Source organism: Hyla sarda, chromosome 8 (assembly GCF_029499605.1).
Source record: "Hyla sarda isolate aHylSar1 chromosome 8, aHylSar1.hap1, whole genome shotgun sequence".
Classification (NCBI taxonomy): Eukaryota; Metazoa; Chordata; class Amphibia; order Anura; family Hylidae; genus Hyla; species Hyla sarda.
The window spans coordinates 199,545,078-199,565,807 of record NC_079196.1 but is presented as its reverse complement, the minus strand read 5'-3'; the positions used below and the strand labels follow the sequence as shown (position 1 = coordinate 199,565,807).

The 20,730-nt window shown below is 42.8% G+C and overlaps 1 protein-coding gene across 5 annotated transcripts in view; it reads right to left on the bottom strand.

Moving 5' to 3' along the window:
- Positions 1–4,394: 4,394 nt before the first annotated feature.
- Positions 4,395–20,730, bottom strand: part of BRAT1 (BRCA1 associated ATM activator 1) — a 34,313-nt gene continuing 17,977 nt past the window's right edge. For 4 of the 5 annotated variants that reach the window (XM_056535950.1, XM_056535948.1, XM_056535949.1 and 1 more), the window contains 10 exons: positions 20,033–20,402; positions 17,870–17,989; positions 16,856–16,947; positions 16,650–16,768; positions 15,759–15,945; positions 15,571–15,644; positions 14,886–14,979; positions 11,874–11,972; positions 6,882–7,063; positions 4,395–5,732 (listed from right to left, as the gene is read on the bottom strand). In XM_056535950.1, the coding sequence (XP_056391925.1) occupies positions 5,037–5,732; positions 6,882–7,063; positions 11,874–11,972; positions 14,886–14,979; positions 15,571–15,644; positions 15,759–15,945; positions 16,650–16,768; positions 16,856–16,947; positions 17,870–17,989; positions 20,033–20,402 (2,033 nt within the window). In that variant the 3' untranslated portion in view covers positions 4,395–5,036. Of the gene's footprint in view, positions 5,733–6,881; positions 7,064–11,873; positions 11,973–14,885; positions 14,980–15,570; positions 15,645–15,758; positions 15,946–16,649; positions 16,769–16,855; positions 16,948–17,869; positions 17,990–20,032; positions 20,403–20,502; positions 20,651–20,730 lie in introns of those variants that run through there. The other variant, XM_056535951.1, reaches the window with a different exon arrangement.

Genomic DNA, 20,730 nt, shown 5'->3' with positions numbered 1-20,730 from the left:
TAAAAAGCAGTTTTCTCTTTTTTTTTTTTTTTTCTTCTTTTTTTTATGGATGGTAGTCTGATACTGGGAGTGTGTCCGCCCCCCTCCAATGTCTGATGGGGTGTGTGTCTGTGGGTGGTGATGGGATGGCTGTGTGTGGTGCAGCTCAACTGTTTCCAGAATCCCCATAGACTTCAGCCTTGCACATTTGCAGCCACCTTTCCATTCAATATACAGCATGTAAATAAAGCAGAATTGATGCCTGTCTTAAATGCAAACAACTAAAGACCAACTTAACCCATAGCATTTGGACATGTGAAAAACTTAGATATTTTGGGAAGAGTTGTGAATTAATTAGCATTTTACTCAGTGATGGGCTGAGATTAGGAGCCCTTCCTTAAAGCTATGTTCACACGTTGTGACTTATTAGCATTACCGCAGCGAATTGCTGCACGCGTTTTTGTCGCGAATGACCGAAATAGTGATAAATGTTTTTTTTTTTTTTTTTTTTTTACTGCAATCGTTCAAATCTTGGTAAAATGTAGCATTTTTACCTTGATTTTGGTAATTAGCTGTGAAATTTAGCAGCACTATGTGAACATAGCCTTAAGGGAGTTCTCCAAATCTCAGCTTGTTACCTGTATAAAAGACACCTGTCCACAGAATCAATCAGATTCCAAACTCGCCACTATGGCCAAGACCAAAGATCTGTCCAAGGATTTTAGGGACAAGATTATAGACATACCCAAGGCTGGAATGTGTGACATGACCACTTCCAAGCAGCTTGGTGAGAAGTTTACAACAGTTGGTGCCATTATTCACAAATGGAGGAAACGCAAATTAACTCTGCCCTCAGTCGGAGGCTCCAGGCAGGGTCCCACCCTGTGGAGTTTCAATGATCATGAGAACAGAGAAAAATCTGAGAATTGGTAAAAGTGTTGTGGTCAGATGAAACCAAAGGGTGGAATGCTGCCTATGACCCCAAGAACACCATCTCCACTGTAAAACATGGAGGTGGAAACATGGGGAGACTCCAGCTGTTGCTTAACTAAAGCCCCCCATGATGGGAGTTGTAGTTTAGCAACAATTGGAGGCTCCTTGTTTAGGAACATCCTGCATTATGTGTGCTCTCCCCAAGTAAGATCGCAAAAAATTTTTACTAACCCATATTTCTTGTTTTTTCTTTTATTCCCATTTCATATGCGTAAATGTGAAGGACTACATCAGATTCGGTGGACTGCAACGATGACCAAGTTAAAAAAAAAAATTTCAATAAAATGGTTAAACGAGGGCTGTGGGGGAGTGTTTTTAAAATAAAAAATTTTTTTTCAATGTGTTGTGTTTTTTTTATAATTGAAATTTCAGGCTTAGTAGTGGAAGCCATCTTGTAGACAGAATCCATTACTAAGCCAGGGCTTAGCTTTAGCCCCAAAAAGTTAGCGCTAACTCCCAATTATTACCCCGATACCCACTGCCACAAGGGTGTCGGGAAGAGCTATTACCAACAAGCCTGGAGCATCAAAAATGGCGCTCCAGGGACTAGGGGGGGTAACAGGCTGGCGTTACTTAGGCTTGGGAGGGCCAGTAACAATGGTACTCTCCCACCCTGGTAATATCAGGCTGTTGCTGCTTGGTATCTGGCTGATACTGAAAATAGGGAGAACCCTATGCTGTTTTTTATTTTTATTTTTTTTATAATTAAATTTAAAAAAAAAACGCGTGTGGTTCCCCCTATTTTCAGCCTCAGCCAGATACCAACCAAGCAGCAACAGCCGGACATTACCAGGGTGGGTGAGGACCATTGTTACTGGCCCTCCCCAGCTTAAATAACACCAGCCTGTTACCACCTAGGCCCAGGAGCGCTATTTTTGACGCTCTGGGCCTGTTGGTATCGGCTCTTCCCGGCACCCCTGTGGCGTTTGGTACCAGGGCAATAATTGGGGGTTAGCGCTAGCTGTTTTTGGGGCTAACGCTAAGCCCCAGCTTAGTAATGGATTCTGTCTACAAGAAGCCTTTCACTACGAAGCCTGAAAATTCAATTATAAAAAATGCAACACATTGAAAACATTTTTTAGAAAGCACTCCCCCCCTCACAGCCCTCATTAACCATTTTATTGAAATTAAAAAAAGCTGGTCATCGTCGTATTCCACTGAATCTGACATAGTCCTCTGCATTCACGTATCTGAAATTGAAAAAAAAAAAAAAAAGTTAGTACATTTTTGGTGCTTTCCCCTGGGGAGTGCGCCCATACTGCTGTGTTCCTAAACATGGAGCCTCCAATTGTTGACGTCTGCCTACTGTATCATGTAAAGACAGCTGTTTATACAGGATAGCGCACAAAGACTTAACCCAGAACTGCTTAGCAGCAGCATGGGTTAACTCTTTCCTTGCTGGGCTCCTGTATAGTATACATGGGTACACTATGCACCCCTGGCGGAGGTAAGTAGTGATGCTATGCACGCTGTATATGCTATACATCACTCCTTATACTCTGGACTGGGCACTCTGCATCCGACCCATAGAGTGGTACCCTGAAGGCAGTGAAAAAAATGCCACAGGGTACAAAAATGACTGTTTCCACATATCAGCAAAAAAGCAAGAAAAACTGCCAAAATGCAGGAAAAAAAAACTAACAGTTTTTCCGGCGTTTTTGCTGGTGGACAAAAAAAAAATCCTGGCCTCAAAGCAATAGTACAACATCCCTGTGTCCACTTTTCCTGTGAGGTGCAGCTCAGATGTACAAATAGAACTGTGTGGAGATTTAGAACTTTGCACAAAAGAGTTGCAGCAAGGTTAGGTCCAAGAGTGTGGCTGGAGTCCATAGGAGGCTTCAGGTCAGTCCAGCAGCCACAAGTCTTCAAGTAAGCTACAATTGGGGTATAGTCAGTCCCATTCAAGTCAAAGTCATCTGTCTTCAGTCAGCGTGGCCTGCACCAATATTGTCCCAGTCCACTACAAGTCCCAGCAAGCCCTGAGGTCTCTGAAGTCACTGGTCACCTCCGTGGGCCTGGCTGAACTGTATAGACTGTTCCATCTGTCACTCAGTAAAGCTACCGTTGTCCGTAACTTGGCATCGGAGTAATTATTGCCCCCGTGCCAAGCCCAGGATCCAGCGGTATACCTTCGGGTGGTATTGAGGATAAACCATGCCCTGGCGTCTTGAATACAAGGGGTTAATGCCATCTGCCTTGCATCACACCCTCTACCACACTTATCTTACACATTTTTGTTACACAATTTTGGTTCTCAAGTCCTCAGACAGTTCTCTTCTCTTTCTGTTGTCCGTGCTTAGTGTGGCACACACAGACACACAATGCAAAGACTAAGTGAACTTCTCTCCTTTTTATCTGCTTTCAGGTGTGATTTTTATATTGCCCACACCTGTTACTTTCCCCAGGTGAGTTTAAAGGCGCATCACATGCTTGAAACAATATTATTTTACCACAATAATTGTGTCCAGCCCATTTTTGGAGTTTGGTGACATTATGTCCAATTTGCTTTTTTCCTCCCTTTTTGGTTTAGTTCCAATACACACAAAGGGAATAAACATGTGTATAGCAAAACATGTGTTACTGCAATCCTTTTCTGTGAGAAATACTTCATTTTCTAGAAAAATTTCAGGGGTGCCAACATTTATGGCCATGACTGTATGTGTGAACAGATTTTTTTGTCCCTTGTAAAATGCCATTTAGTAAGTGCATGTGTGGTAAGTGAGGGATGGCATGTAGTGCAGTCTACTAGGATACATGGCTGCTAGTGAAATGTTCATGACGCCAGGAGCGTGGAGTGAATGGATGTTGGTGTAGTTGTCCTGTAAGATATGGCCACTAACCACAGCTCCAAAGCAGTAGTAATCCGTATCGGAGCGTAAGCAAAAAAAACTCCTCAAACGCAGGGATGTAAGATAACTACTGGGGAACTTTACTGAGATTTAGTTGCAGGAAAATTATACAGACAGGATAATCCAAGGCTGGAGACAGGTTTACATTAAAGCAATGGATGAGGTAGAAGCCATGGTCACTGTTATGGGAATGCTGATACTTGTAGTAGTGGTAGACACAGACTAGACTGAATTGACTCTTAATTAGACTAGACTTTGGACTTGAGAGGAGATGACTGACAGAAACTGCATCTTCACACCTTAAAGGGGTACTCCGCCCCTAGACATCCTATCCCCTTACAGAGGACAGGGGAGAAGATGTCTGATCGCGGGGGGTCCCGCGATCTATGAAGCACCCGGTATTCCTTTAGAACGCTGGGTGTGGGCAGTGGGGATTGTGACATCACAGCCACGCCCCCTGAGACATCGCCACGCCCCCTCAATGCAAGTCTATGGGAGGGGGCGTGGTGTCCACCACGCCCCCTCCCATAGACTTGCATTGAGGGGGCGTGGCCGTGATGTCATGACCCCCCGTCGCCCATATCCAAGAGTTCGGAACAAAATGTTCCAAATGCTGGGGGAAGCAAAATACCCCTTTTATCCTTTCTTAGCTATTGCCCCCAAAGCCTGGATTGAGACTACTTGACTTTACTCTGGGTGGCGGGTTCCATGTGAGGGGTGTACAGCCACTCTGGAACAGATGAATATACACTGGGCTTGAGGCCTGCTCCCTGTCTGATCAGACCAGGGTAGAGGAAATGCCGGCTCACCCTGATTGGCTACAACTGCTGCTGTGGCTTCCCCACTCATCCTTAACAGAGAAATACAGTTAACCCTTAAAGAGTAATAAAAGGCACGGTAGCATCAAAGGGTTAGAAAACACAAAGCATTTTTTTTTTTTTATCACAAAACACATTAAAGGCACAGATTTGGATGGCAGAAGAGGGCCCCTTAACATAACAACCACCCGACAGAACAGGCAGTAAAGGTGTTCTGCTCCGGGAGACCACACATGACTAATAATCATAGATATGTACAAAAGACATTTTGACATTTGAATCTTCCAGGGATTTTTTTTTAATTCTTGAACAGACACATCTACACCCTTCTCTATTCCCCATGAGTCAGGGGTGCCACATACTATGCACTTGTACTGTGGAAGTGTAACCTTCCATATCAATAGCAATCAGCATCGTGCATTTCTCCCCCCCATAAGGTGGCTTTGATGTCCTGCAGCAGTGACAGGGGGGTTTCATGTAAGTAATCACTACTTTTTGATAGGGAACACTTCATCTTATCCAAATTGATCTTCTTTATCACCCCAGTGGCCCATTCTGGACATTGCTGCCTGTCCCCAGCACAATCCTGGCTTGTAACACGATGCTCATTTATCGTGTGCTCCAGCCAGTCTCTTCCATGTATTTCAGAGGAGTAGACGTCTCCATTGCACAGTTTTGGCTTCAGATGGAGGAGGATCTCACAGGCCTTTAATGCCACTGGTCGGTCACAGTCACAAAGACAAGTCAATAAAGCTTGGAAAATCCCCACTCGTTCACATTTGATCAATGCATCTGATATTGAAACGGAGCTTTTTATAGACGGTAATCCTATAGTGTATGGGCAACATTGTGAAGGTCCCATTTCCAGTATCTGCGATATATAGAAATCTGCAAGGTCCAATGCATTGACCTTCACCTCCCAATCCAAGTCATTGCATGTCGTCTCCAGAATCTGTGACAGCAGAATTTCCAAGTCTTGGAGTTTTTGCATGTGACCTTTTCTTAGCCAATCAGTGAACACTTTGACCACTGCTCTCCTGGGGAAACCTTCTGTGTCATGACATAGAATGTCTATTAGATTCGGCACCATATCCTGTTAAAAAGGACACAAATATTAATTATTTAACTTTCCCTTAAAGACTATGGACACCTTTATATCATTTTTAGTGCATTTTATGTATTATGTGGAATAAAACATTTACCAAAATTGGATTAATTTTTTTTCTTGCAGCTTGTATGTATTACAATACGCTGCAAGCTGCTTAATTCCTTTCATCCTCAAGCTTCACAGCAGACTCCCTGTCAGCTCCTCTACTCTTGTGAATTCTCATCTAAACTCAGATCTTATAAAGCCAAGTTTTACTATAGATCCAAATTTACAAGAGAAAAGAACTGAGAACTAGAGACTGAGGTTGAACTGTACTGAGCAGCATGCACTGTGCTGTAATACATACAAGCTGCAGAAGTTACATTGTCCATAAAACAACGATACAACTGGATATAGAAATAGACAATTCCACATTATCCCAACAATACATAAAACACACATAGGGGAAGATTTATGAAAACCTGTATAGAGGAAGAGTGGTGCAGTTGCTCATAGCAACCAATCAGATTGCTTCTTTCATTTCTGAAAAGGCCTCTGGAAAATGGAAGAAGCGATCTGATTGGTTGCTATGGACAACTCAGCAACTTTTTCTCTGGACAGGTTTTGATAAATCTCCCCCATAGCCCTTATAATGGATATCCCATGTGGACAACTTCTGTACATATGAACAACAGTAAACGGAGATTCCTCCCCCTCATTCCTTCAGTGGGACTCTTTATAAGTGTAGTTTTAAAGGGCTATCCGCCATAAGGTGATTTTAGTAGTAAGTACCTGCCAGAACTGGGTATTTCCTGTTGAATTCCGTTCTCTAGGCTACACATCCCATAGTTTCATAGTTTGTAAGTATGAGGTCACACCTGTGATCCCTTCAAAGCAATATATCTCCCTCTGATCACCTGACTAGTGATGTCATGTCTTGGCTGCACTGCAACCTGGGAAATCCTGAGACATGAGTAATTTTGTATTCTGTTAAAAATAAATATTGGGGCGATAATCACAGAAGAATTGTGAGAAAACCGTCACACACAGGTACAGACACTATATTATGAACTACACTAACTTTACAGCCCCTGTAGCATAGTCTAATAAAAAATAATCCTGGAATACCCCTTTAAGAAGCAGATAAATACTGACCTCATATTTTAAAGGTTTTGCAGATGTGAAGGAGCCGGCAGCTGAAGTGTGGGTAATATTTAGGATTTGTCCCATGCAGGTTACAGCACTTGCCCGCACATAGCTCTCAGGGTCCTTAAGAAGATCCAGAACAAGCTGCGGAACTCCAGCATTACTCAGAACTTCCACAACCTCTGCGCGTCCTGGAACGAAACAGTGGAGTGAAATGTACAGAATTACTAGCTCGGTTCATCTACATGTCCTGTCATATCTACATATATAAAAGGAGAAGACCTGACTCACTGACTCATCAGCGCCCAGTCTAAACTCTTGGACCTAGAAAGCTGAATTTTTTCACAGGTATTGTTTTTAAGATGTAGACGAGGAATAAGAAAGGATTTTTCGAAATTCAACCCTAAACCCCTTAAGGATGCAGGGTTTTTACGTTTTACATTTTTTCCTCATCACCTTCTAAAAATCATAACGCTTTCAATTTTGCACATAAAATTCCATATGATGGCTTATTTCTTGCGCCACCAATTCTACTTTGCAGTGACATCAGTCATTTTACCCAAAAATCCACGGCGAAACGGGAAAAAAATTCATCGTGCGACAAAATTGAAGAAAAAATTTCATTTTGTAACTTTTGGGGGCTTCCGTTTCTGCGCAGTGCATTTTTCGGTAAAAATGACACCTTATCATTATTCTGTAGGTCCATACGGTTAAAATGATACCCTACTTATATAGGTTTGATTTTGTCGTACTTCGGAAAAAAATCATAACTACATGCAGGAAAAGTTATACGTTTAAAATTGTCATCTTCTGACCCCTATAACTTTTTTATTTTTCCGTGTACAGGGCGGTATGAGGGCTCATTTTTTGTGCCGTGTTCTGATGTTTTTATCGGTACCATTTTTGTATTGATCGGACTTTTTAAATCGCTTTTTATTCATTTTTTCATGATATGAAAAGTGACCAAAAATACACTATTTTGGACTTTGGAATTTTTTTGCGCGCACGCCATTAACCGTGCGATTTAATTAACAATATATTTTTATAGTTTGGTCATTTTCGCACGCGGCGATACCACATATCTTTTTTTTTTTTTTTTTTATTACACAGTTTTTTTTTTATGGGAAAAGGGGAGTGATTCAAACTTTTATTAGGGAAGGGGTTAAATGACCTTTGTTAACTTATTTTTTTCACATTTTTTTTTGCAGTGTTATAGGTCCCATAGGGACCTATAACACTGCAGACACTGATCTCCTATGCTGATCCCTGCAAAGCCATAGCTTTGCACGGATCAGTCAGATAGGGGCTCGATTGCTCAAGCCTGTAGCTCAGGCTTGGAGCAATCAATAGACGATCGGACGCTGCGTCCCAGCTGATCGGAACATTGCGATTTTATCGAGATGTCCCGATCAGCCCGACTGAGCTGCCGGGAAGCGTTTACTTTTGTTTTCAAACGCGTCGGTCAACTTTGATCGCCGCGTCTGAAGGGTTAACAGCGCGTGGCACAACGATCGATGCCGCGCGCTGTTAGCCCAGGGTCCCGACCCATTGTGATGCGCGGTCACGGTGTGACCCCGTTTTAAACACCGGGACTGGGCATACAGGTACGCCCTACGTGCTTAAGAAGTGAAAAAGGGGTTGAAAGTTTGTATGGAAATTGTCATTTTTGAAGCTAGAAGCATGAAACTTTGTTTTTAGGCTAACAATTAGAGAGAAAGAAACACGTGTTTTAATGTTTTCTAAAATTCCTCCCCTGAAGAGGTGAAATGGGGATTCAAAGTTTGTATGAATTATCTTCTTGCCGCAGAACGCTGGGTATACCCGGCGCTGCGGCACGGGAGGGTTATGAAGCGAGCTCAGGAGCTGAGTTCGCATCATACCTGCACAGTCTCGGCTGCTATCAGCAGCCAGGACCCGTGGCTAATGCCGTTCCAGTACCGTTCCAGCAGATGTCCGCCATTAACTCTTTAGACGCGGCGATCAAAGTTGAAAGAATTCGGGTTGTTTGGATGCCCGTAGACTTTACCCAGAGCAGCCTCATTACTATAGGATCGTAAAAACGTAGATCTATGTTACCCCAAATTTAACGCGAGCGAAGCCGTGGGCAAAAGCTAGTCATATATTATCACTACTAGAAAGAGCAAAGTGGCACTATTGTGATGAAAAACCTAGGCATGTACTTTAAGATACTGGATTCTCAGATATGTCACTGTGAGAGATCAGGGTCCTGTGCCTGCGAGTCCAGAGGTGCTGGGAAATCAGAAAACTCAAAGTCATGATCAAATCCACTGTACAAAGAAAAACGGTAACAACCCGCACTCACCGCTAAGCTTCTGTAGGTCGACTCGGCTCTCACAAACTATCCAGTAACAGATCCGCTGCAGGGCGCTGAGAGGCGACTGCCGGCTAAGTTTCGCGCTGGTTGCGCTTCTTCCGGCCTCGATGCCGGAAGAAGCGCAACCAGCGCGAAACTTAGCCAGCAGTCGCCTCTGAGCGCCCTGCAGCGGATCTGTTACCGGATAGTCTGTGAGAGCCGAGACAGCCAAGTCGACCTACAGAAGCTTAGCATATTATGTCTATATTTGTACATCACAAAGAGAAACAGCCGCACATCCACCATTTGTATTTTGATCTATTTGCTTCTCAGCATAATTTCAAAAACTAACAGGTTGTTATTATACATTTTGATCAAAAAGTACAAGCCCACTCGCCACATCAAGGGCACCTAGTCAGAGTGGGTCCCTAATCTAACACTGGCGTAGCGCCGGGCGGCGAACACTGCCTCCGAGACACCAAGCCCCCCGGGGGAATGACCCAGTGGCCAGGCAGCCCCACTGCTGCCCGACCAAGCCCCCGGCTCCGGGCCACATCACCCCACAGACAAAGCATCACAGTAACAAAGGCCGCCACAGAGCACCACACCAGTGTGAACACCTACCATGTGCTACCTACCAGAGGGCTGGGAGAATGCTAGGAGGAAACCCTTATGCAGTCTCCTGCTAATTAAAAACGTCTGGGCCGAATGGGTGGAGTGGAGTGCTGGCCATGGAAGAATGGTGGATGTACGGCTGTGTTTCTCTATTTGAGTTGTACATTTATGTCTATATTTGTCATATCATGTTTCTATATTTCTTTTGTATATTTTCAGCCAAAAAAAGGATTGGGTCCGATAAAAAAAAAAAAAAAATTGTTCCACTGTGCTGGGGAAAAAGATGCTGCCTGGCGTCTGGGTGCGGGGGCAGAAGTGCTCAGCTCAGTTTGGCTTTCCATGGAGAGCTGCGAAAGCAGTGTACAAAGTGATAGAAAGTCTATGAGACTCACTAGGAATCTGTGCACTGCATATTAGCATTCTGAGGGGGGGATGAGCAAATAAGAGGGGACATAGGGGGGAAATTCACCACTGTCACCAATTACCCCCGTTTACCCGCGCGTACGTCATGTGTACTTCCCCCACATTTATCACATTCTTCATAAAGAGCAAAGTAGCTTAGATGTAGACAAATCTAAAAAGCGGGGTCCAGGCTGGTGTGAGGTTGTGCAAAAATGAAAGTGTTTGCACAAACATTCGCACCAGTTCTTAGAAAGTCACAGTGGATAAATCCCGGACCACAGCAAAAAGCTCACCATGCCGCACTACATTCACATTGTTTTCTTCATTCTTAGTATTTTGAGCAAAAACTAAAAACAAAACAAAACTGTAAAATCAATGATAATCCCCCCATAGTGCTCAACAGAGTGCTTCTGCCCCTTCATTTTAGAGTTCGGCGGGGTCTCTTTTGTCCATGGATGTCTGGTATTGCAGCTTGCTTATTCACAAGGCAGCTCCGGTGACATGGATTGTACACTTAGAATAATATTATAATAGTATAAAATGCAAGCCCCTTAAAGGGGTACTCCGGTGGAAAACATTTATTTTTAATCAACTGGTGCCAGAAAGTTAAACAGATTTGTAAATTACTTCTATTAAAACATCTTTACCCTTCCAGTACTTTTTAGCAGCTGTATGCTACAGAGAAAATTATTTTCTTTTTGAATTTCTTTTTTGTCTTGTCCACAGTGTTCTCTGCTGACACCTGATGCCCGTATCAGGAACTGTCCAGAGCAGGAGAAAATCCCCATTGCAAACCTATGCTGCTCTGGACAGTTCCTGACATGGACAGAGGTGTCAGCAGAGAGCACTGTGGACAAGACAAAAAAGAAATTCAAAAAGAAAAGAATTTCCTCTGTAGCATACAGCTGCTAAAAAGTACTGGAAGGGTTTGTTTAACTGTTTAACTTTCTGGCACTAGTTGATTAAAAAAAAAAAAAAAATAATGTTTTTCCACCGGAGTACCCCTTTAATCCTTCCAGTACTTATCAGCTGCTGTACACTACAGAGGAAGTTCTTTTCTTTTACAATTTCGTTTCTGACCACAGTGTTTTCTGCTGACATCTCTGTCCATTTTAGGAACAGTCCGGAGCAGGATAGGTTTTCTATGGGGATTTGCTCCTACTTTGGACAGTTCCTAAAATTTACAGAGGTGTCAGCAGAGAGCACTGTAGTCAGACAGAAATTCAAAAAGAAAAGAACTTCCTCTGGAACATACAGCAGCTGATAAGTACTGGAAGGGTTAATATTTTTAAATAGAAGTCATTTACAAATCTGTGTAACTTTCTGGCATCAGTTGATTTATAAAAAAAAAAAAAAAATGTTTTCCAGTGGGGTACCCCTTTAAACTGGTTAAAAAATAAGCAACACTGTTACCCATAGGAACTACTTATAGCTAAGCCAGTGTTTTCCAACCAGCGTGCCTCCAGCTGTTGCAAAACTACAACTCCCAGCATGCCCGGACAGCCGAAGGCTGTCCGGGCATGCTGGAAGTTGTAGTTTTGCAACAGCTGGAGGCACGCTGGTTGAGAAACACTGGGATAAGCTAACAAACTGCACTAAAGAAAAACTAAATCAGGGCCTGGGAACATTCAGCAGATCCTTATAACACAACAGCAATAAACTCCAGATACCTTCAGCAGCAGCCGCCATGTTGGTGATGAACTCTAAGGTGGTATCCCGCACCTCCCAAGAAGGGCTGCACAGGCGTTTCATTATGACAGGACAGAGACCTGAAAGGTAAAGAAAACCTGTAAAAATGTCCTATCAGACTGGGATTAATTCATTGCACATTAAGGGTCCATTCACACGTACAGTATTCTGCGCAGATTCAGACTGGGATTAATTCACACGTACAGTATTCTGCGCAGATTCAGACTGGGATTAATTCACACGTACAGTATTCTGCGCAGATTCAGACTGGGATTAATTCACATGTTCAGTATTCTGCGCAGATTCAGACTGGGGTTAATTCACACGTACAGTATTCTGCGCAGATTCAGACTGGGATTAATTCACATGTACAGTATTCTGCGCAGATTCAGACTGGGATTAATTCACACGTACAGTATTCTGCGCAGATTCAGACTGGGATTAATTCACACGTACAGTATTCTGCGCAGATTCAGACTGGGATTAATTCACATGTACAGTATTCTGCGCAGATTCAGACTGGGATTAATTCACACGTACAGTATTCTGCGCAGATTCAGACTGGGATTAATTCACATGTACAGTATTCTGCGCAGATTCAGACTGGGATTAATTCACATGTACAGTATTCTGCGCAGATTCAGACTGGGATTAATTCACACGTACAGTATTCTGCGCAGATTCAGACTGGGATTAATTCACATGTACAGTATTCTGCGCAGATTCAGACTGGGATTAATTCACATGTACAGTATTCTGCGCAGATTCAGACTGGGATTAATTCACACGTACAGTATTCTGCGCAGATTCAGACTGGGATTAATTCACACGTACAGTATTCTGCGCAGATTCAGACTGGGATTAATTCACACGTACAGTATTCTGCGCAGATTCAGACTGGGATTAATTCACATGTACAGTATTCTGCGCAGATTTGATGCGCATGATTTCAGGTCATTTAGTTTACATTGAAATCTACAGCAGAAAATCCTGTGCAGAAAATCTGCGCAGAATACTGTACGTGTGAATACACCCTAAGGGGGGCATCCGGGTATAAGAATCATCTTTCATTATAACTAACTCATGAATGTCATTTTGTAACAGGAAAAGCCTCACCTCATGAAGTGTATGTCAATTACAAAAAGATTCATTAAAACCTGTCCAGAGGAAAAGTTGCTGAGTTGCCCATAGCAACCAATCAGATCGCTGCTTTCACTTCTCAGAGGCCTTTTTAAAAATGAAAGAAGCGATCTGATTGGTTGCTATGGGCAACTCAGCAACTTTTCCTCTGGACGGGTTTTAATAAATCTCCCCCATAGTTGTGAGTGTATTATAATAAAAGGAATTTTTTTTCTAATCGGACAAAGGAGACAGCAAATTTTTTTTTTGTTACTGTCCATTATGTCTATTTCTTTGCTTTACAAGCTGTAGTTTTCTTGGGTTCAATTTTGGGATGCATATACATTTTCAATCACTTTTTGTTCAATGTAATTTACTTTTTTTACTTTTAATTTTTAAAGGGTAATCAATTGGTGCCTGAAAGTTAAACAGATTTGTAAATTACTTCTCTTAAAAAAATCTTAATCCTTCCAGTACTTTTTAGTGGCTGTATACTACAGAGGAAATGCTTTTCTTTTTGAATTTCTCTTCTGTCACAACCACAGTGCTGTCTGCTGACCTCTGCTGTCCCTTTTAGGAACTGTCCAGAGCAGGAGAAAATCCCCATAGCAAACATATGCTGCTCTGGACAGTTCCTAAAATGGACAGCAGAGGTCAGCAGAGAGCACTGTGGTCGTGACAGAAGAGAAATCCAAAAAGAAAAGCATTTCCTTTATAGTATACAGCTGCTAAAAGGTACTGGAAGGATTGAGATTTTTTTAATAGAAGTAATTTACAAATCTGTTTAACTTTCTGGCACCAGTTGATTAAAAAAAAAAAAAAGTTTTCACGGGAGTACCCCTTTAAAGCCATGATAAGACATTTTTCCTCCCAATGAAAAAAAAATTACTATTTTTTTTTTTATTATTTGATCGCTTCTATAAAAGAATGCAATAGTTTTGTATAGCTGTATAGTATGCCTGACAGTGAAAAGGTGAGGCACACTACCTGGCTAAAAAGTAGTACAAAAATGGCCGAACTGGGGGCCTTTTTTTCGTGTTGCAAGCGAGAGTCCTCTACCTGTTTCATTGCTTTGATTGGTATTTCCCAACAAGAGTGCCTCCAGCTGTTGCAAATCAAAACTCCCAGCATGCCCGGACAGACAAGGGCTGTTCGGGCATGCTTGGAGTTGTAATTTTGCAACAGCTGAAGGTACACATGTTGGGAAACACTGGCGTAAATGCTATTGAAAATGGCTTCTAGGGGGAATAACACTAGCTTTGTTTATACCTGTTGTGGTAGGGTATAAGCTGTAAGTTACCGGGGTAAGTAAGGGTCAGATGCACATGGATCAGCTATACTGCAGGATTTCCATAGCGGCTATGTGAATGACAATATAAGAAATAAGAATACACACGGATCCTGTGCAGAAATGGACCAGTGGAGAGGAGTAGAAATTCACAGCTTGTCAGTTTATGCTCAGATATATTGCAGATTTATTGTGGATTTTCCCCCATTGATTTCAATGGGGAAGACAAAATTTTAGATTTCCTTGGAAAATCAGCACAATATCTGACCTCTATGCAGGTAGAGTAATAGGTAGTGAGATTTGCACGGATATTTACTAAAGCTCTGGTGCCGTGGTCACTATTATATTAAAGGGGTACTCCGCTCCTCAGCGCTTGGAACAAACTGTTCCGAACACTGGAGCCGGGAGCTCGTGGCGTCATAGCCCCGCCCCCTCAATGCAAGTCTATGAAAGGGGGCGTGACAGCCATCACGCGGGGCTATGGCGTTAAGAGCTCCCGGCGCCGGCTCCAGCGGAGTACCCCTTTAACATATTAGAGAAACCATTTTTTAGGATTTTTCACAAGAATGTGTCATCTATATCAGACCTTGAAGAAAAGATTTGCCCTCTGCCCAGTGCTCTTCATTTGTGTGCCCAGCCTGGAGCCACTTCAAGGATGCCTGGAATGCCTTCTTCAGGACCTACAGTGAACACAGCAATTGGGTAAACTTTAGAATTTTCCATTTCTAGAAACTACATAAATACTAAACACCATTAAAGGGGTACTCCAGAGAAAAAAAACTATTTTTTAATCAACTGGTGACAGAAAATTATACAGATTTGTAAATTACTTCTATTTGAAAAATCTTAATCCTTCCAGTACTTATCAGCTGCTGTATGCTCCAGAGGAAGTTGTGTGGTTCTTTCTAGTCTGACCACAGTGCTCTCTGCTGACACCTCTGTATGTGTCAGAAACTGTCCAGAGCAGGAGCAAATCCCCATAGCAAACCTCTCCTGCTCTGGAAAGTTTCTGACATGGACAGAGGTGTCAGCAGAGAGCACTGTGGTGAGACTGGAAAGAACTACACAACTTCCTCTGGAGCATACAGCTGATAAGTACTGGAAGGATTAAGATCATTAAATGGAAGTAAATTACAAATCTGTATAACTTTGTGACACCAGTTGATTTTAAAACAATTATTTTCCTCCGGAGTAACCCTGCAAGAAATACTACATATAAAATGTGTCCATAGCCTTTGGGCACAGTCTTGTGGTAAGTAGGGCAATCTTACTGTGGGGTCTGTTTCTGGGTTCTCAAGATAAGCAGTGAGCACATTATATGTTTTCAGCAAAGCTTCCGGGCTCCCTAAAAAAAGAAATAAAAGCATGTTAATAAAATAGATGACTAAAAGTTAATCAATCACACATTTAAAGTAGTCAACTACTATGTATTTCAATATTCAGTTAATATTTGCCTCACATGGCCAGCGACAAAGACCTCCAATGGCATCCAACGCCGACCTTTGGACTCGAAGAGAACCTATAAGTAATCTGCCCAAACGGGACCCTGTTGGTGATACACATACGGCTTGTCCAATGCTAAAGCAGAGAATCAGCACCACAGAATTCAGTATAGTGCTATGGGGGACCTGCATAGGAAGACACTCCTGAAAAAAATAAAACAATACAACAGGTCTTCAATGGGCACTGTCATTAAAACTAATTTTTGCTATTGTACTCCTTATAGTAAATAAAAAATCTTTCTAATGTACTTTGTTTAAAAAATATTACGTTTTCTATGTTTTATTTGAGTTTAAAAAAGCTGCCACTAGGTGTCTCCCTACTCCTTCCCTACTCCAGAGCACATTTCCCCCTTCTCTTGCACAGACTTTGGACTCCTGCTGGCCTGGCAGAAGTCCAAAATCAGGAAATGGGGGGTGTATGCAGCCTTAGCCAATCATAGCTTATCTCATACACTGAACTGCTCTGGGCTGTGTGTAGCAGAGTGAGGGAGGAAGTTCTCCCCTGTATGGCTTCAGATGATGTCACGCCTGCTGGGCAACACCCCCTTCCCAGTCTGTGAATCTGACTGAGACTGAGCAGTAAATACAGAGCGATATCAAGGTAGAAAACTAAAAAATAATAAAAATAAAGGCAGGGGGTGGTTTATCATGATGGGGGCAGTGAACTGGGAGGATTGTAACATTCAACAAGATCATAACAGTTACTCTTTATAGTGTCCCTCCCATTTAAAGAAGAAACAACTTTTGACATGTCTCTGAGCATGTCAAAAGTTTTGATCTGTCAGGGTCTTAGTACTTAGACCACCACCATCTGGAAAACAAGTGGGTTGAAGGGACTTTTAAATTACCTTTTCACACAGTCTTGTCAGAAGGCTTAGGCACTGACAGAGGAGACTGACACACGAGGACTTCTTAGCCAAAAGATTCTCGACAATGGCAGGATCAGACACAAACGTATCAAGAAAACCTAATGATGAAAGTCACAAATTACAATACATCATTCATGTTGTGTTATACAGCATTTCTGGTATGAGCTCACTATACTACATAATACCTGGCTGGCCAAAATCTGTAGTCGGGTCTCTCAATACACAGTCTAGTGGCTGAAGCAGAACACACACAGCTTCCTGGCAGACATCTGGGGGGCTAGAAAAAAGCAAAAACAGGAAATACGGAAACTTTACAGCAATATATATAAAACTTCTAGGGTCTGAGAATGGGGGAATAAAGCTGTATGTTCACATAGCAGATCTGCAGTGGAATATGCAACAGATCCCAGAGGGACATCTATGGATTTAATTTCTGCCACACATTTTCACTCTCTGTATACCAAGGATGTAGATTGGCACCATTCAATAGGGCGAATCAGCAACCACAGAATCATGGTTTCACCCGAATTACTTGCTGGCAGGAATCTTTATTCACACGCAGCTAAAAGAGTGCAGCGGGTAGACACAGAGGAGTGGCCTCACAGCGACAGACTGTTTCCTGCGCTAAAAGCGCAGGAAACAGTCTGTAGCTGTGAGGCCGCTCCTCTGCGTCTACCCGCTGCACACTTTTAACTGCACTGGAATAAAGATTCCTGCCAGCAAGTAATCCAGGTGAGTGCATCCATTCATTTCTTAACTTTTTGCTTGTGCTTTTCTTCTTTGGAATGCACCCCTGTGAAGTCCCTCAGGTTACTCACCTGATCCCAGTGGCATCTGACATTTGGGCAGCAGTTCCGGACTTACCTGTCTCTACTAGTATTTTGGACAGAATCATGGTTTGTTTGTAGTCAGTAACCATCAGGACATTATTTTTGTTAACTTATTGCACAGTTATTCCATTTGAGATTAATTTAACCAATTTCAAGTTAGCTGATCAAGTTAGTCTATGGGAGGGGGCATGACCGCCATCACGCCCCTCCCATAGACATGAATGGAGGGGGCGTAGCATCACGAGGGGGTGTGGCGGTGATGTCACGATCCTGTCTCGGAGGCACTGCCCAGCACAGAATTGGATAGGGGATAAGATGTATAAATCCGCAATACCCCTTTAATAAAGTAGAACATAAAGTTGTGCTTACCATGAATTGGACTCTAGAATGCCAAATGCAAGGATACCGGCCTGGACTGGACTTAGACTTCTTAGGGCCTGTTTCATGACCATCCATAAATCCTGCTCAGGATTACACAGAACCCGAAATCTACACCAATAAATAACAGTGCAAACATTATGAGACAAAATGGTCACGGAGGACTAGTTTAGCCAAGGGGGGTCATTTACCAACAATTCATGGATTATAGATCCTAAACTTTAAATTGCATCTAAAATGAAAACTGAAGCAATATTGCAACTGGTATAAATGAAAAATCATATGTCGTCTGATCGCGCAGTCATATTATTTTCCAGTTTTTCCTATTTCTTTATATTAGGAAGTAGTGGATGACAATATGACTGCAGATCAGACTACACAAGCTTTGTTTGCAGTCTGTTACCAGGGAGACACATAGGTCTACAAAGGGACTGTAGACACAATACAAAAAAAGTTTTTTTTTTTCTAATTTAATATGCAAAGTTTTATATTTTAAATTCACTGGAACAGTAAAAACAATTGGTAGTAAAGGTCGGTTTATAATTAGAAAGTGTCATTATCATTATACACAACTTTTCACATGTCGCAGGGACATGTCAAGAATTGGTTGGGGCCATTGTTTACCTGTCGGCCCAATTCTGAAACCACCAAAAATGCATTTGATTTTGGGGTTTTAGATCTGTAGTATCTGGTTGGGAAGTTTCTCAGTACTACAACTTGCAAAATGGATTGCTTTCCCTCAGCTCGTCATCACAGTCCTCCCACCCTGCCTACTTCTTTCCTACAGTACTTATTCTAGTTCCCTCCCAGAGATGCTGCAGAACATGTCATTTCACAGCAGACTATCACACAATCAGTGAAGATAAAGCTGCTGTATTCATTCCATGTCTGCTTCTCTGCCTGTGGCATTGTTCAGCACAAGGCAGTATGTTGTAAACACACTTATTCTACCTAAATGTCCGAATAAAGATATACTGTAATATGCATATATGTGTATTTGACAGTGAGATAGTGATGTAGGCTGTAGGGGTTAGTGAGAGGTGGTGACATCACTCATAGGGCGGGGCTAGAGCTCAGAGAAAATAGCCAGCCACACCTCCTGAGACAGCAGAGGATGATGCGTTGTCTTGGGAAAGAGGGAGAAGCTGGGAAGTTGGAGACAACACCATACGGCAAATAAAAGAACGACACAACTTCCTGTCATTGGTGAATCACGCAAAAGCATGCTGAAGCCAGTACAATTTGTAATAACGCTCTATTAGGTGATATATCTTGAGGTGAAAGTCTTATTTAAAGGGGTACTCTTGCGAAAAACATCTTATCCCCTATCAAAAGGATAGGGGGATAAGATGTTTGATCACGGGGATCCCGCCGCTGGGGACCCCCGCCATCGCCAGCGCGGCACCTTGGTCATCCGTGCACGGAGCATAATCTGCTCCGTGCCGGATGACTGGCGATTACAGCCGCCGTGCCCCCACCATTCAGGTCTATGGGAGGAGGCGTGACGGCTATGTACTAGCTGTCACGCCCCCTCCCATAGACATGAATGGAGTGTGGCGTGATGTCACAAACACGGAAGCTCCACGCTTCGGTGTTCTGGATGCCGCTGCTGCCAGCCTGGAGATCGCGGGGGTCCCTAGCAGTGGGACCCCCGCAATCTAACATCTTATCCCCTATCTTTTTGATAGGGGATAAGATGTTTATCGCCGGAGTACCCCTTTGAATACAATTTTGCGAAACCTCAACACACCGGTTCTAAAGGCGTAAAATGGAGTTTGTGTGTGTGTGTGCAGGTGTAAACTTGAACTACAATGTTCACCTATTATTGTCTATAACAGTGTTTCCCAACCAGCGTGCCTCCAGCTGTGGCCAAACTACAACTCCCAGCATGCCCGGACAGCCTTTGGCTGTCCGGGCATGCTGGGAGTTGTAGTTTGGCCACTGCTGGAGGCATCTTGGTTGAGAAACACTGGTCTATAATAATGACAAATCTGTTGATGGCCCTGCCCACTGTCTCTCCTACCACTATCTATTACCAGCAATATAATAGAAGAGGCCTCAGTTGCTGTTCCTAGTTCCTTCAAAGTACAGTAAGAAGATTTTCTGGTGCTCGATCAATGAATATCAAGTGTCCTATATATTTTTTTAATGTACCTGGTCACAGTCAGTAACAGTTCTTCTAGATGAGGGGCAGCAGGAATAGTCTTCTGCTTCAATAGAACATTTACTAGTTCTGCTACTTGTGGCCAGAGAACCTCGGCGGTGGTGTCAGCGCAGTCCCTGAAGATAGCGGTCAGAACTTTTAGGGACTGAGTGACTGACTGGGAACCACTAGAGGTTAGCAGCTTCTCTAAGTGACTAAGGATCCGCAGGGCCATTTCAGGCAGATCAGATACGCGGCGGATTTCTCTCTGTTCTGTCAGCTTCACATACATGAGGAAGACATGGGCTGCGAGATCATTGACTGCAGATGCTACAAACAGGCTGGAGTCCATCAGCAGGTTTAACATTGTCTCTATTATACCTGATCGAGATAAAAAAAAACAAGAAAAAAATATAATATGTCTGATGGCCACTGCAAGAAGCGGTGTAAAAATAGCCTCATTTATCATACAACGACTTACAGAACATGTGCAAGATGGCGGGCATCTTTTAAAGGGCCAGTGGTCTTATTATAAAGGGGTAACAGGTTGTATTCACATCCAGGACTTGACAAGTTTGTACTAGTTCTTTTATATGTAGTTCTTGTATTTCCCTAAGATAAAATAATTCAGGAGCATCTTATCTCATAACTGATGTGCCGTTCCTCTGTTAGGCTTCTTTCACACTGCCGTTGCACCCCGTCAAGAACG